Consider the following 14,951-nt stretch of genomic DNA (forward strand, 5'->3'; position numbering starts at 1 on the left):
AGGGGGCTTTGCCCTGGGACCCAGAGAATGGGACCAGCTCCCCCCCCTGGGTGTGCAGGGGGCACGGCAGCCCCCGGCCCCTCCAGCCTCACCAGAGCTGACATGATAAGGCGAGTCGCTGAGCACCAGCCGCACCTGCTCGCCGAGACGGCACCCCCGCCCCCCGCTCCCCTCTTCGGGGCAAAATCAAAGGGATTTTTCTGCCCTTAGGAAATCAGATAAAGGCTTCTCACCTGCCCCGCGCTGCCTTTGCGAGGAGGCCAGGCGCTAGGGGCGGAGGGACAACAGGCACTTTCAACACGCCGGCAGATGAGCCGAGCCGAGCGCGGCCGGCAGGGGCTGGGCCCCCGGGCACGGCTCAGCCTGGCCAGCCCCAGCAGGGATGTCCCCTCTCACCAGCTGTGGCTGCGGACTAATCCCCAAATCAGAGCTGATGAGCTGCCTGTAGGACAGCCAGCATGGAGGGGTGGGTGAAGGAAAAGCAACAGGGACACGGCGTGGTGCAGTGATGCAGTGCCCAGCTCAGGGACTGAGCCCGTGTCCCTGTGTCCCCGCGTCCCCACGCTGTGGCCAGGGCAGCCCAGTGCTAGTCACCATGGCAAGGGTGCAGACCAGGAGCCCATTTCCTGTGTGGGAGGGCAGAGAAGGAGCAGGTGTGAGTCCTCCAGAGGTGGTGGGAGTCTCTTACATCCTGTGCCCAGGAGGGAGAGAATTGTGCCAAGCTGCTGATAAAGCCTGAGTCATTCACCACCGAATGCTGCTAGCAGGGAGCAGACGTGCCCAGGTGAAGGGATGAAACCACGGGTGATCAAGGCAAGGGGAACATTATGGGCAAGCCAGGGGCTTGAGATGGGCAGGGTATGGGAGGCCACGAGGGGGGACAGAGCACAAATGGCTGCCGGAGGGAGGGCTGATCTCACCAGCAGCAAGGGTGCCCTGCTTTGCCCATCATGGGTGGAAGACACCTCCTTTCCCTTGGGCTAACCCAGCGGGCTGGCTGGTTGCTCAGTGGAGCTGGGTACAGAGATCAGGTGAGACTCCCCCAGGGTAGATCCTCTCCCAGGATCCATGGCCCAGAAGCTGCAGGGCTGGGAGCTGATCCCCAGGCTCTGCTGGGAGCCATAAATGGTACAAGAGGATTCAGAGATGCAGAGCACTGGACTGAGCTCTGGAAAACCATTCCTGAGGCTCCTCTGTGGGGAGCATTGGTGTGGCAGGCTATGGGCCCCTCCTGTCCCCAGCTGCACAGCCCTTGTGTGGCCCCCTGCTACCTTCTGGGCACGTCAACTTCCTCCTGCCCAGGCAGCTCCTGCTGTTATGAGCTGGTGTGGGAACTGTGTCTGCTCTGGGTCCCCAGCACCTGAAATGAAAACACCATGAGCAAGATGTCCCTCACCACCAGGAGAATAGTAACTCCTGGTCTCCTTGCTCCTAGGGCTGGCTCGATCATTCTCCTGCGTGTCCCTCTGCCCCAGGTGTGTCTCTCCAGAGTGCTGGAGCTAAATGTGGGGAGATGCTTGCGAGGGGTCGCTCCTCCAGCTTTCCCAGGTGGACAGACTGCTCTGAGGACAGGCAGGGTCATGGAGCCAGGGCTGTGCCAGGCGAGCCCAGGCAGGGACAGGGGCCGGGCAGGGCTGTGCTGGGGCAACACGGGGGCGCCAGGTTTGGGCAAGGCCATGTCAGGGGCGTCAGGGTCGGGCAGGAGCGTGACAGGAAGGTGTCGGGGACACCTCGAGGCCAGGTCGGGTTTGACAGGGCTGCGGCAGGACCCCGAGTGGAGCCGGGCAGGGCTGTGCCAAGCAGGGCTTTGCCAGGCAGGTCCGTGCCAAGCAGGTCCGCAGCAGGTCCGGGGCTTCGGGGGCAGGGCTGTGCCAGCCAGATCCTCAAAATGGGCTGCACATTCACACATTCAAACGCGGCGGCAGGACGCGGGGCCAGGCGGGCTGCGGCCACCGTCCTCTCCCGGAGGGTGCCCGTGCCCGCATCGCGTCCGTGGCTCTGCGCTGGGAACGGAGCCTGGCACCCGGGAGTCCCCCCGCCCGGCCCGCCCTGTCCGTCCCCCGGGCTCCGGTTTCCCTGTCGGAGCAGATGCTTTCGCAGCCCCGTCCCTCCTCCTTCTCCGGAGCAGCCTCCGCGCCGCGCTCCAGCCGCCGGAGGTGCCTGCCCAGCCCAGCCCAGCCCAGCCCGGCCCGGCTCGGCCCGGACGGCCCCGCCGGCCGCGCTGCTGCCCGGCCCGGCCCGGCCCGGCCCGGCCCGGCGGAGGGAGACAGCGGGCACCCACCCGCCGGGGCCCCGGCCGGACCTCGGGGGTGCCCGGCTCCCGGCCAGCGGCGTGGAGCGAGTTCGACGCTTTCCTCAGTCCTGGCAGGATGCTGCCTTCCTCCCGGACCCAGCTGGGGCTCTTCTTCATCCTCCTCTGCCCCGCTAACATCATCGGGCTCTGGTGGTGAGTAGCACATCCCGCGGGGGTGAGCAGGAGGGCGCGCAGGGTATCTCGATCTCCGGGGGCCGTCTCCCCCAGCTTGGGGACAAAAGAGTCCCCTGCACCCAGGCACCGCTTGGGTTGGAGTTGCTGCTCGCTGGCTGCTCTGGTCCAGACCGGGGCACCCACATACTGTCAGCGTTTGGGCACACAAGTGTGCTGGAGGCAGCAGCTGGGGGATCCCCAGGAGTACAGGGTGCGCGGGTCCTGTGGTGAGAGCTGCGCTTTGCCTCCCCGCACCCCCAGCCCACTGCCTGGGAAGCTTGCATGCCTGAGGGGTGGGCAAGGGGGCTTAGCGGCTTCCAGACCCCTTCAATAAGTCAAATTTAATTAAAAGTCTTAGGGTCCCTACAGTGTCCCCCCTGAACGGTGGCCCGGACACAGCAGGGACAAAACCCCTATTTGTAATGGTGCCCTCATCAAAGGCAGAGACGGTGCCTTGCAGGATACCAGAGGGGGTGGGGGATTCATTACAGGCACAGAACTGGGACCCAGCCTTGGAAAGCCCAGGTATCTGTCGAAACATGAACTATTTAAATCTATTAAGAATTTCACCCAGCCTGTCTTTATCCGGTTTTAAGTGCTTAGATTCCAGCTCCCCGGCGTGCCGTCCGGGCTATCATTCATTATCTGAGGCTATTCGTCTCCACATTGTCACACTCTTTTGACCCCTAAAATAAAGCTCTCCATAAGCCTTTCCCCTCACAGTGCCCTGCCTGCCCACCAGTGATTTATTCCACATCTCCATTCCCTCTGCTAGCCCTGGCTCCAGGGCTGCACTGGGGATCTTTGTGAGAGTAAATGGTGCTGTTACAGTCACTTGTACATCAGCTGAGAGTTTGTCCCTGGAGCCCAAGCGTTGAGTTTATTGCCAGGCAAGGGTTTAGCGTGGGGCTGAGAGGGACTTGCCTTGGGTTTTTGTGCTAGAAGAGGGGAGAGTGAGGTAGGGCAAGCCTGGCCAAGGCAGGGTGCTTGTGGAGGGGCTCCATGCTCCGTACCACCCAGCTCAGGGTAGCTATGCCATTGCAGGGCATGTGCCATCCTGCTGCTGTTTCTTCCTGGCCAATTCTCAGACACACACAGAGCTGTCCCTTCAGCTGTCCATGCTTTCTCTGCCCCATCCTCCCCCATATCTCCAAGTTCATGGTGCTGTGCTCCAGTTTTGAGGACATCTGCCCATGACTGGAGCAGGTAAAGGTGAAGCAGAGGCTCATTTTGCTGTCATTTCAGGGGCAGGCAGACAGCACCAGCCAGGGCAGGGTAAGAGGTACCAGTGTCCCTTGCTCCAGGTGCTCAGAACTGCATCTCTCCGTCGAGTCTGGGTCCTGCTGGTGCCATGTGTGCACAGGCAGCAGTGACTGCAGGAGATTAGCAGGATTTGGCAGAGGAGGGCAAGGGGTCAAACTTGCTTTTTCTTCTTTAAAAAAAAAAAAGAAGAAAAAAGGAACCTTTATTTTAAGAATAATAACTCAGCTGCCTGATGCACAGCAAATGCACTGGGCAGTGGAGTGGCTTCAGGGGGATCACCAGCTCACTCTGCCTCACTCTGGAGCCAGCGAGCTGGGAAGAGGTGGTGGGTGGGTGAGGCCACCAGCACTGCCAAATGGATGTGCCAGGCTTCCTGGGACCGGGCAGAGGAGCAGCTGGGTGATTCATGAGCTGCTTCTCTCAGAGTTTGGTGCTTTGGCGCCTGGCTGAGATGATCTCAGGGAGCCCTTCCTGTGTGGGGCAGAGGAGTCTGGGCACTCATGACAGGCATGTCCCATGTGCCTGCTCCTGTTCTGGTCCCCTCTCCCCGGTCTGGGTAGCACTGGTGTCAGTGGGTTTTGCTGTTGGTGGGGAGGGGTTCAGGGGAGCAGCTGTGTGTTGTGCCAGAACTCCTGGAAGCCCCAGGACTGGTGGCATTGATAGAGCTGTTCTCTGTCACTGATGCATAGGGGCTCTGGTGGCACACATTTGTGTGTGCATCACTGGGCACTTGTGGGTGCTTAGCCAAGGTGCTCAGCCATTTTCCCCTGGCCAAGAAAGAAATGTCTTTACAACTTCCCCATCCCACCCCTGAGTACATTATCTGTGTGCTGGGGGATTACAGGGGTTGCCTGTTTAAGCCAGCATTTTCCCCCACTGATGACCTAATTTGTGAGAGGGCTGGGCTGGATCTCAAGATGCAGTCCCAGCCCAGGCAAGCAGCAGGGCCTGGCCACTCACAGGTGGTAACTGTGCCCATTGGGATCCTGGCACATGGCTGCATCTATGGAAGAAGATTTAAGCATGGTGTACAAGCACTGACACCCTGCTAGTGACACTGTAGCCTGAGAAAGAGCATCCCCATTGTGTGAGGATGTCCCCAGAGAGCTCACTGAAGACACACACCTTCCCATGGCAAAAGGGAGCAGGCTGTGGTCAGTGCCAATGGAAGATATGTCACTCACATGCTGCTGGCACCTTGATTAGTGCCAAGCTGCAGGGAGTAGGCTCTCCTTGCTCCCAGAGGCTCTGTAAATCCTTTCTTCCTCCTCCCCTATTCTTTACACATTTCTTGCTCAGCTCCTTGTGCAACAGTGATTTCTCCCTGAGCAGGACAGGTAGGGACTGCCTGGGGCTCCTGGGCTGGCCCAGAGGCTGCAGAGATACAGAGCAGGCAAACTGAATGTCTGAGGAGCCCCAGGCAGGTTCAGGGCAGGATTTCAGCCAAGCCGGTTTGCAGGAGTGCAGAGGCACTCTGAGGATGGGGGCAAGCAAAACCAGCTCCCCTGGTGCCTCTTGGCTTTCCATGGGCATGGCTGAGAGCAGCTGGGAGATGGAGGGGAAAGCAAGGGAGAAAATCATCCCAGCTGAAATGTGCTCTGCTCCAGCTGTGGATCTGAGGGGGCCCAGAGGGACGGACACCTGCCCCCCATGCCCTGCCCATCCATGCACAAGGGCAGTGCACCTCCAGCTTCTCTTCAGAGGTGCTCAGAGAGGACCTCTCCCACCAGCCCCTGTGGCTGTACCCTTGCTTGAGGGGTCCCAGTCCCATGTCCCTCAAGCCACACAGCCTGTGTGACCACCCAGCAGTGTTCTCTCCTCCTTCCCTGCCCAGCTCCCCCAGTGCGGGGCTAGAGCCTGTGAGGGCAGGCTGCTGGGCTGGAGGGCCCTGCCTTGGGCTGAGCCTTGTGAGTCACCCCTGGTCCTGCTGACCCACAGCTGCCACCCCACAGCTGCCCAGCCTTCCCCAGCATGCCTTCTGCCCTGGGGCAGCACCATATGGGCAGGAATGAATCTGCCACGGAGAGAGCCCCTGCCTGATGCCATCTCCCTGTGCCCTTGCTGGGGCAGCTGCTGACCTGCTGGGTTTTTCAATGGCACAATGTTTCTCTTGCACCCTTTGAGATGACTACTGGCTCCAGCATTGGGCGACTTGTTTTCTCCCACAAGGCAGCTGAACTTTCCCCAGTGCCATTCCTTGTCCCTGCTCCTGGTCACATCCATCTCCCATGGTGACACCCAGGCTCCCTGGCCATGCCCTACTCATGCACACAGCTGGAGGATTGGTCTGGCCTTTGCATCAGAACCTTGAGTGCTTCAAACCCCTGTCATGCAGGAGGGAACTGGGCACACTCTGACATCTTTTCAGGCTTTGCAGGGTCCCCCCACAACATGTGGCACCCACATCTGGGCATGAACTAGCTGAGCCCTCATGCTACCCCAGCTCTAGCCCCTGTCAGCACCCAGAAGAAGGAGGCAGTGACCATGAGTGATTATCCCAGCCCTTCCAGGGTTTGGACATGGCTTTAGGACCACCACCTCTGCAGGTGAATGCTCCCTCCATCCCCCCAGTACCTGCAGCACAAGTTTGGGCAGCTCCTGCTCACGACAGCCTGGCCTCAGCATGACCCTGCAGCCAGCAGGTCCATGGCTTGGTGCAATGCCATGCCAAAGCCTCGATCCTTTAGGCAGCTCCCCAGCTGTTTGCAGCCATCCTTGCCAAGGAGATGTAAGGAGGAGGGCGGGGAATGGGGGTCCCCCTTGTCTTCCCAACCCATGGCATTTCCTGCTGCCTCAGTACCCCGGGTGCTGCTCGGCAGCCAAGCCCTGGCTGTGCCCCCCGGGGCCGTGACTTGCTGCTTACTCACCACACCCCCGTGGGCTCCTGCTCTGGCTCCACACCCAGTGCCCCGGTACTGGCAGCACCCACACATGCCCTGGGTGAGGGGCTGGGTGCCCACCACATGCCTGCATGGGCTGAGGGAAAGCTGGGTGGGTGAAAATTCATCTGTGGGTCCCCCTTGCCCTGTCTGCACAGCTGGGAAAGAGACAGGCTCCCTTTGGGTGTGACTTGTCACACAGTGTGACATCATTGTGTGGGGTGTGAGGTGACCCATGTCCCCAGGGATGGAGGTCAGGTGTCCAGGGCTGTCACCCTGCAGTTCTTACCTCTCCAGGTGGGTGCAGAATTACCTGTGGGCTCAGAGTGCTGACCTGGGTACCCCAGTACCTACATCACCCTGCTGAGGGCTTCCAGAGGCTGGGATAGAGACCTGTATGCAAGGCAAGACACAGCCTTACTGCCCTAGAGCAGGTCCCCCTGCCCCACAGGAGTGCCCAGGCAGCAGTACCCAATGGGTGCAGGCCTGTCAGATCCCACACGGAGCTGGCATGGCCCAGCCACTGCTCTCCTGCAGGTGTGACTTTGGAAAGCTGACGGTCCTCCTCCTCACTGCGTAGTTCTACCGGCCTCACTGCCTTGGCTTCCTGCAAACCAGGACCCTGCTGGCTCCCCTCCATAATGCTCTGCTGGCAGGGAGCAGAAGTCCTGCTCCACATCATCCCCATGCCCAAGGAGAAGATGGTGACCTGTCCCAGGCTCCTTGGTCCATGATTTTGGCTGGGAATGAGAGTGGGATATAGTGGAAGTCCCATGACCATGAGCTGAGCTGTGGAAAATGGTGATTGTATCTCTGGGAACCCCTGTCTCTGTTGCAGCAGGCACAGCATGCAGAGCACAGGGGTTGCATCAGAAGCTCCTGTTTGACGTGTGTCACTGGGACTGGGCTCAGGCTGTGGCTGTGGCAGCTAAGGGCTGACAGCAGCAGGTGGGCAGTGGTTTGCAGCCCTTTGTCTGTGCCTCAGTCTCCCCTTTCAGCAATGGGGGCTGTTTCCCTTACACAGGGCTGCGGGGAGGTTGGATAGTGGGGCTCACCATCCTGCTGGCTTTTGGGCCAGCCAGAGCCCCCAGCAGCAGCTCTGGCAGGCAGCAAAGGGCACAGGGGCAGGTGGCAGGGATGCTCTGTGCCGCTGAGCCTGGCTGGGGGCTCCAGGCAGGGGCCGGGGTGCCCCAGGCGAGGTGTGGGGAGCCGGGCTGGCGACCCTGCTCCTTCACCAGGGCAGGGGGAGGAGTGCCCGGCAGCAGAGGTGGGGCACCTTAATTGTAGATGCGGGAGGCCTTGGAGCGGGACAAGCTCAGGCAGATCTGGGCCCTGCGCCGGAGCCCTTGCCAAAGTGGTAGCAGTTTGGCAGCATTTTTCTTGCCCTTGTCTCCCCCCATTCTCCCCCCCCCCCTCTAAACCCTCCAAAGCAAAACAGCTCTCGGGCTCCCGGCAGCCTCGCCGTGCCAGAAAGCGGAGCCCAGCGGAAATTAATATCGCTCTGGACTTAGCAGCCCACCCCAGCCTGGCCGGCAGGGACAGAGCTGCTGCTCTCCCGCCAGCCTCGCCGCCGCCTGGACCATGGGTGGGGACCCCCGGTGAGGCGCCCATCGCCCCCAGACCCGCGGGGCTCAGCTCTCCTTCCTGGCCTGATCCAGCGGGCCGGGGTGAGCCACAGTTCAGCATTTGATCTGGCGGCCCCGGGGGCTGGAGCATCGTTTTTATATGAGTACAAAGAGTCGTCTCTTAATGAAAGTCCCATCCCGGCTCCCCCTCTCCCCCACTCCACCGACGGGGGCAGCCAAACCTCCGCCATCCTGCTGTGGCCACAAAGGACAGCAAGCCTGGGGACCAACATGGAGGCTTGGATCCCTCTGTGGTCATCATGGGATGGGTCTGGACAGGTTTTCTGGTCACCTTCCACGTGGGCCTCAGTGTCCCCATCTATGGAGGACTTGTGCCAGGCAATCTCTGTGATGATTCCCCAGCTGCTCCATCTCTTTGCAGAGGTCCATGTGAATCATGCAGCAAAGGGAAACTGAGCTGCCAGGAGCAAAGGGAGATGAGTTCTCCCTGGCAGGAGTGTGGGCTTGCCTCAGTTTCCCTGCTGGAAGTTCCCTTTCCAGGCTGTTTGTTGAGCTGTTTAACCTTTAAACCTCCAGCCAAAGCATAAGGGCTCCTTTTCCAGGCTGTGTGAGAGGGCACATCCTCTCCAAGCCAGCTGGGGTCTGGTAGGCAGGAGATCCAGGCAGCTGGGGAGCTGACAGGAATCAGGGGGATCCTGGCAGGGCTTTGAGCTTCAAACAAGGGGCTTGGAGGGGGTTTGCACTGGGGACAGGATTGCAAGCAGAGAACTGCAGTCTGGTGTCCCAAACACAGCCCCCCAGCTGCACGAGAGTGAAGAGGAAACACAGAACACAGTTAAACACTAAGAGTCAGCTTGTGATTTTTGAGCCCCTGGGGCTTGGCCAGACTATAAAGCTCTGGGTTTGGAAGCTGTGCAGCTAATGCTCTCCAGTGAGTGGGGCTGAAGGCAGCACGGGCCGCCCAAGCACTGCTCCCCAGGGAATCCCAGGGATTGTAACCCTCCCAATCATCAGGCATATCCTGATCCTGGGGTCTGCTGGGTCCAGCCCTGAGCTTCTGTGGGCATCCATGGCCGTGAAAATCATGTTGTTGAGCGGGATGATGAGCCCACAGGAGCAGCGCTGGAGGCGGGGGTGGGCTGAGTTTAGGCTGTGCTGAATTGGTGTGGCCCATGGCTCCGGAGCTGCCCGTGGCAGAGCTGGAGCACGGCCCGTGCCAGCACAAGGCAGGGCGCTGGAGGCTGTGCAGCTGCACCACGGAGGGCACTCCAGGCAAAATGTGTGGGGAAAGTACAGGAGTTTCTGTAGCCCATGGCACACCGGGGAGCACAGCACCGAGCTCAGACTTTGCCTTCGGGGCCAGGGAGTCAGGCACCTCACGCCAGCTGTGCTGGCAAGGAGGAGCTGCCTCTGACGTGGGCCCAGCCAAGACTTGCCCTCCCTCGCTGGCATTGGCAAAGCTGGCAATGCCACCTGCATCCCTCCCTTGCACTCCCGCAGCCGCCTGCGGCTCCGTTCCCTGGAATCAGGGCCTGGGTTTGGGAGGTGACTACAGGATCCTGGCCAGCAGCCGAGGGCCTTTATCAGAAGCAAGGTCACTCTTCTAGTCTCCCACGGGGTGAAGCAGCGAGAACCCGTGGAGAGGGGGAGACACACCAAGATTGCTGGCTGGGCTCCTTGTTGCGTCCACAGCTCTGGGAGACGCAGCTGCATCGGGCATCAGTCACATGGCAATGCCAGGGCTGGGTCAGGTCAGTGCCAGCCCCAATGAACAGGTGCTGAGTAGCACAATATTTCTGCCATCTCCCTTGGGGACACCACCATGAATGTCCCCAAGGATGTAGAGTGTAGAGTGGTATGTGCCAGCATACCACTGTCCCACAGTAGGAGATCCACCCAATTCCCCAATGGATGGACAGGGCAAGGTATTGCCTGGGTGAGCCACCCATCCCTATTGTCCTACCCCCACTGCATATGTCTCTCTGTCCCCTTGTCGCCCGGGCTCAGCATGGAGCTGGCACTGCCCCGCAGCCTTGCTCCATCCCTGGGGGTAGGGCTGCTCGTGTCCCACCCACAGCCTGGTCTCTGCTGGGCTTGGGTGCTGGTTTTGCTCTGCTCGCTGTCCCCTCCTGCAGGGCAGTGGGGAGCCCCCTGGTCATGGACCCCAACAGCATCTGCCGCAAGACGAAGCGGCTGGCGGGGAAGCAGGCAGAGCTGTGCCAGCTGGAGCCAGAGATCGTGCAGGAGGTGGCCAAGGGCACCAAGCTGGGCGTCCGGGAGTGCCAGTACCAATTCCGCTTCCGCCGCTGGAACTGCACCAGCCACAGCAAGTACTTCGGCAAGATCCTGCAGCAGGGTAAGGCCAGCCCTTCCTCGGCTTCCCATTTCCCAGAAGGACCCCAGCCTGGGGAAGCACCTCCCCGGGGCTCCTGGAGGAATCTTGGCGTGCAAAGCTCTGTGTGTGTGTGTGTGTGTGTGTGTGTGCAGGGGGTTGCTCAGTGCTCCCCGGTGCAGTCACGCCGAGGTTTTACTGCCAGGACATGTCTCCCTGTGTTGTAATGAAGCAATTACCAATGCTCCCAGACAGCGCGGGGCTTCATGAAGCCCAAGAATGCACCCTCGTCTGGCAGTGATTTACTGCTCCCCCGGGACCCCAGGGTGTGCTGTGGGAAGGGGCCCGGCTGGGAGGCAGTGTGCAGCCCTTGGGAGCTGCCCCTCACACGTGGGTGCCCTTCACATCCCTCCTCCTGGCCTTGCAGGGAGCAGAGGAGTGTCTCCTGTCCCTGTCCCTGTCCCTGGATGGGCATCCTGGTGTCACCCTGAGGAACAGGGCTGGGTGGCAGGAAGGCTTGTGCAGGTCTCAGGCAGTGGGTACAGCAATCCAAGCCAGGCCCAGCTGCAGCAAAATCAGAGCAGGGGCAGAGCAGGAGGGCACCCGTGAGTGTGTGAGGGATGGGAAATCCCTGCCATGCTCCTCAGGGAGAGTAGCTGGGAGTGGATGGTGTTCCAAGCAAGAGGGGTTGCTTGAAACACCTTGGGCTGGTAGGATCACTTAATGGGAAGTGAGTTTAGCCCTGCCCCTCTTCCCATGTTGGTCCCTGTGCTATGGCAGATGAAGATGCTGGAGCAAGCCCCGGTCTCCTCAGCCATCACATTTGTTGGTGCTTGGCCAGCCCAAGGCAAGGTGGATATATCCATGGGCCATGCAGGGGGATGAAGATGGCATCCCTGGGGGGATTGGAGAGGGCGGGGTGCCTTGGGCACCCAACTGACTGCTGATACTGGTGGGGGTCAGAGCTGAAGCCTCAAGGGACACACTGGCCCATGGGAGAGGAATAGACTCATTAAAGAGCTGATTTGCAGATGTGGGTTCCCCCCAACACAGGGAGGTGTATTCAGCCAAGAGGCACAGAGGACACATGGGGGACTCTCCTGCCTCTGGAGTCACCTATTGTCACCATAAACTGGCAGTGAGGCAGGTGGGACCTGTGCCAGGCAGGGATCTGCTCTGGGAGTGGGATGGTGCCAGAACGCAGGGCCAGACCAGGTGGGGAGTGAAAGGCACTGGCAGATGAGCTGCTGGGTACCCAGGAACAGCTCGTGCTGGAGGAGGCACAGGCACATCAGGCATGGGGATGCTGAAGGAGCCACCACGATGGTGGTGGTTGGTCCAGCCTCGATGCTGGGCTGCTGGAGATAAGCAACGTCATAGGGACAGTGGTGAGTTTGTCCCTGGCACTCTGAGGAAGCTGGAGGTGTGGAGTTCCCCAGAGCAACAAGATGGGTATCAGAAGCCCTCAGAGGTGCCAGCAGGCACCAGCTTCCCTGTAAACCTGCAGGAACTGCACCAAGTATCTCAGCATTTTTGGGGTTCCCAGCTCCATCAGATAAACACCTTCCATCCAATATCCTTTTCTATCCAAGGATGCTGCAAACCTCTCATTTCTGGCCATGGCCTCCCTGGCACAGTCATGGCTGTCCCCTCTTCCCTTGCTGCCACCTGTGCCAGGTGTGGCATGCCAGGGCAGGCTGGCTTGGGGGCAGCCACGTGTCTGGAGGAACTGTCAGAGGAGCGGCATCCCCCCAGGGCCCGGCTGGCAGGGTGGCATGGGGACCTCTGCCAGCTTCGGGCTGTCTGCTGAGGGTTCTGCCAGCCCCAGGTGGGAGCAGGCGGGTGGTCGGGTGGGCCCGGGGAGGGGGTGGTACCCCCTTGGTAGCAATGCCAGAAAGGCACCGCTCTGCCCAGCTCCTGCTCACACCAGAGGGATGCAGGTGCTGCGCGGGCTTTTGGAGAAGCCGCTCATGGAACTGGTGCCCTGCTATCCCTCTTCCTGCAGCCTCCCCACGTCAGAAGATGGAGGGATGGGACACCCCCGAAACCCCCCTTCCCCTCCCTGCCCAGGAATCCCCTGCAGGCCAGCCCCTGGGCCAGCCCTGCCCTGGCATCCGGGCGGGCAGGAGCGGGGCTGGCACGGCGCAGGGGGCGCGGAGCCCCCCGAGCAGGGCGCCGCACCCCTGCCGCCAGAATCCCCCGCTGGCTGCGGCTGCGAGCGGCAGGTCCGGGCAGGGGAAAGATGCTTGGAATTCGTGTCCCGGAGCAGAGAGAGACAGGAGCAAATACTAATAATAAATAATCCTGCAGGGTGGAGGCTGTGCCGGTGCAGAGAGGGGGGCGGGCAGCTCCCCATGGCAAAGAGGGTGGTGGGGGGAGAGCAGGCAGCACAGCTTCATCACTGCCGCCCTGCAGAGGGTGAGTGGCACCCTCGGTATCCCTCGCAGTGTGCCCTTCCAGGTGCCAGTTTGGAGCTGGGTTGGGATTTTTACTGCTTGGAGGGAAATTGCAGGGTAGTGTGAGGAAGCTGTGGGTACCGCCTGGTCATCTGGGACCACCCTCTGCTCTCTGAGCTTCCCTCTTTCCTATGGGGTAGCACCCAGACTTTCAGGGGAGGTGGGAGATTTGTTGCCTCTCCACAGCTGAGTGCAGGAACAGTGGCAGGGCCTGACCATCCCCCAGAACCTTCAAATCTGCTTGCAGGAGGCATCTCCTGCTCCAGGCAGCCCGTTCCAGGGTGGGTGCATTGCCCAGAGAACAGCACCAAGCACATGTGAAGAGGGAGAATGGGGAAGCCACTAGGATATAAGCCAGGGATGGTGCTTTGCTTGCTGAGGCTGACCCCACATCCCAGCCCTGTCTGTTTTCCTGTTCTCCTGCAGATATCCGTGAGACAGCCTTCGTGTACGCCATCACGGCGGCGGGAGTGAGCCACGCCATCACGCAGGCCTGCAGCATGGGCGAGCTGCTGCAGTGTGGCTGCGAGCTGACGCGGAGCCGGGCGCCCCCCTCGCCCACGGCGGGGCCGGGCACAGAGGGCACCGCCTGGGAGTGGGGTGGCTGCGGGGATGATGTGCAGTTTGGCTACGAGAAATCCCAGCAGTTCATGGATGCCAAGAACAAGAAAGGCAAAAATGACATCCGAGCTCTTATCGACCTGCACAACAACGAAGCCGGGCGCTTGGTAAGGCCCCTGCACTCCCTGTCCCCCGCAGCCCTTGTGCCCCTGCCCAGCCCTCTACCTCCAGTGTCCCCGAGCCGTGTACCTGCGCCAGCTTTGACTGAAATATTACCCAATATCTTTTGGGAATCCTTTGCAGGTGCTTTGGAAAGCCTCTCTCCATCCCCACCCCTCTCCCAGGCCAGGGCAGCACCACGGGGCAGGGTTTTGGCTGGGGGTGCTGGGCAGGGCCCCGAGGGCTGAGCATGGCTGTCTCTCCCTCAGGCGGTGCGCAGCTACATGAGGACAGAGTGCAAATGCCACGGGCTCTCGGGCTCCTGCACGCTGCGGACCTGCTGGAGGAAGATGCCCCATTTCCGCGAGGTGGGCGACCGCCTGCTCGAGCGCTTCAACGGGGCCTTCAAGGTGATGGGAGGCAACGACGGCAAAACCCTCATCCCTGTGGGCGACAACATCAAGCCTCCCGATAAACAGGACCTCATCTACTCGGCCGACTCGCCTGATTTCTGCTCGGCTAACCGTAAGACGGGCTCGCTGGGCACCAGGGGCCGCGTCTGCAACAGCACGGCCATGGACACGAGCGGCTGCGACCTGCTGTGCTGCGGGAGAGGGCACCGGGACGAGACGGTGGTGCTGGAGGAGAACTGCCTCTGCCGCTTCCACTGGTGCTGCGTGGTGCAGTGCCGCAAGTGCTCTGTCCGCCAGGAGCTCAGCCTCTGCATCTGACAGCCTGGGGTCAGGCGAGGACAATTTGGGAGGCCACCTCCAGGCTCACAGGGCCCCCCCGGGACAGAGACAGGTGGAGCCGGGGGCAGGGTCAGCGTGGGTGAGCTCAGCTCTGCGCTCTGAGGAGTCCTGGCTTCCCCAGAGGGCAGCACGGGGCTGCCTGGCACCCCCATGGTCCCCGTGGCACAGAGCTTCCATAATAAAGCTATTTAAAGCCGTATGCCACAGAGCTTCCTGGGGAGGGCTGAGAAGCGCTGACCACTGTACTGGAGTGGGATTAGCCAGAGAGCTGCCTTGCCCCAGCTGTGAGTCGCAGTCAGTCACACTCCTGCCAGCACCTAGCCCTGCTGGGACCTGTGGTGAAGTCCAGCTCATTTTTTATCTACCCTCTGTTTTTCTCTGTGGCTGTCAAGCCTGGAGATGTGTGTGGATGAGGGCGAGTGCTCTCCTGCCCTGCTCTGCTGCTTCCAGTGTGTGAGTGCTCTCCTCCCATCACCCACAGCTGTCATTGCTTGGG

General features: G+C 60.9%; 1 protein-coding gene across 1 annotated transcript; it reads left to right on the top strand.

Annotated features, from left to right (window-relative positions):
• The first annotated feature begins 2,304 nt into the window (after positions 1-2,304).
• Positions 2,305-14,654, top strand: WNT6 (Wnt family member 6). The gene is made up of 4 exons (XM_063161910.1): positions 2,305-2,446; positions 10,331-10,551; positions 13,410-13,711; positions 13,973-14,654. The coding sequence occupies exons 1-4, from the start codon at positions 2,370-2,372 to the stop codon at positions 14,432-14,434; spliced, it is 1,062 nt and encodes a 353-aa protein (XP_063017980.1). The 5' UTR covers positions 2,305-2,369; the 3' UTR covers positions 14,435-14,654.
• Positions 14,655-14,951: the final 297 nt, after the last annotated feature.

This window comes from Melospiza melodia, chromosome 8, assembly GCF_035770615.1.
Source record: "Melospiza melodia melodia isolate bMelMel2 chromosome 8, bMelMel2.pri, whole genome shotgun sequence".
Lineage (NCBI taxonomy): Eukaryota > Metazoa > Chordata > Aves > Passeriformes > Passerellidae > Melospiza > Melospiza melodia.

Excerpts from the sequence above, each read along its gene's own strand:
- WNT6 (XM_063161910.1), top strand. The coding sequence starts at position 2,370 with ATGCTGCCTTCCTCCCGGACCCAGCTGGGGCTCTTCTTCATCCTCCTC. Across the intron at positions 10,552-13,409 it reads CGGCAAGATCCTGCAGCAGG|ATATCCGTGAGACAGCCTTC; the intron begins GTAAGGCCAGCC and ends GTTCTCCTGCAG. Across the intron at positions 13,712-13,972 it reads ACAACGAAGCCGGGCGCTTG|GCGGTGCGCAGCTACATGAG; the intron begins GTAAGGCCCCTG and ends TCTCTCCCTCAG.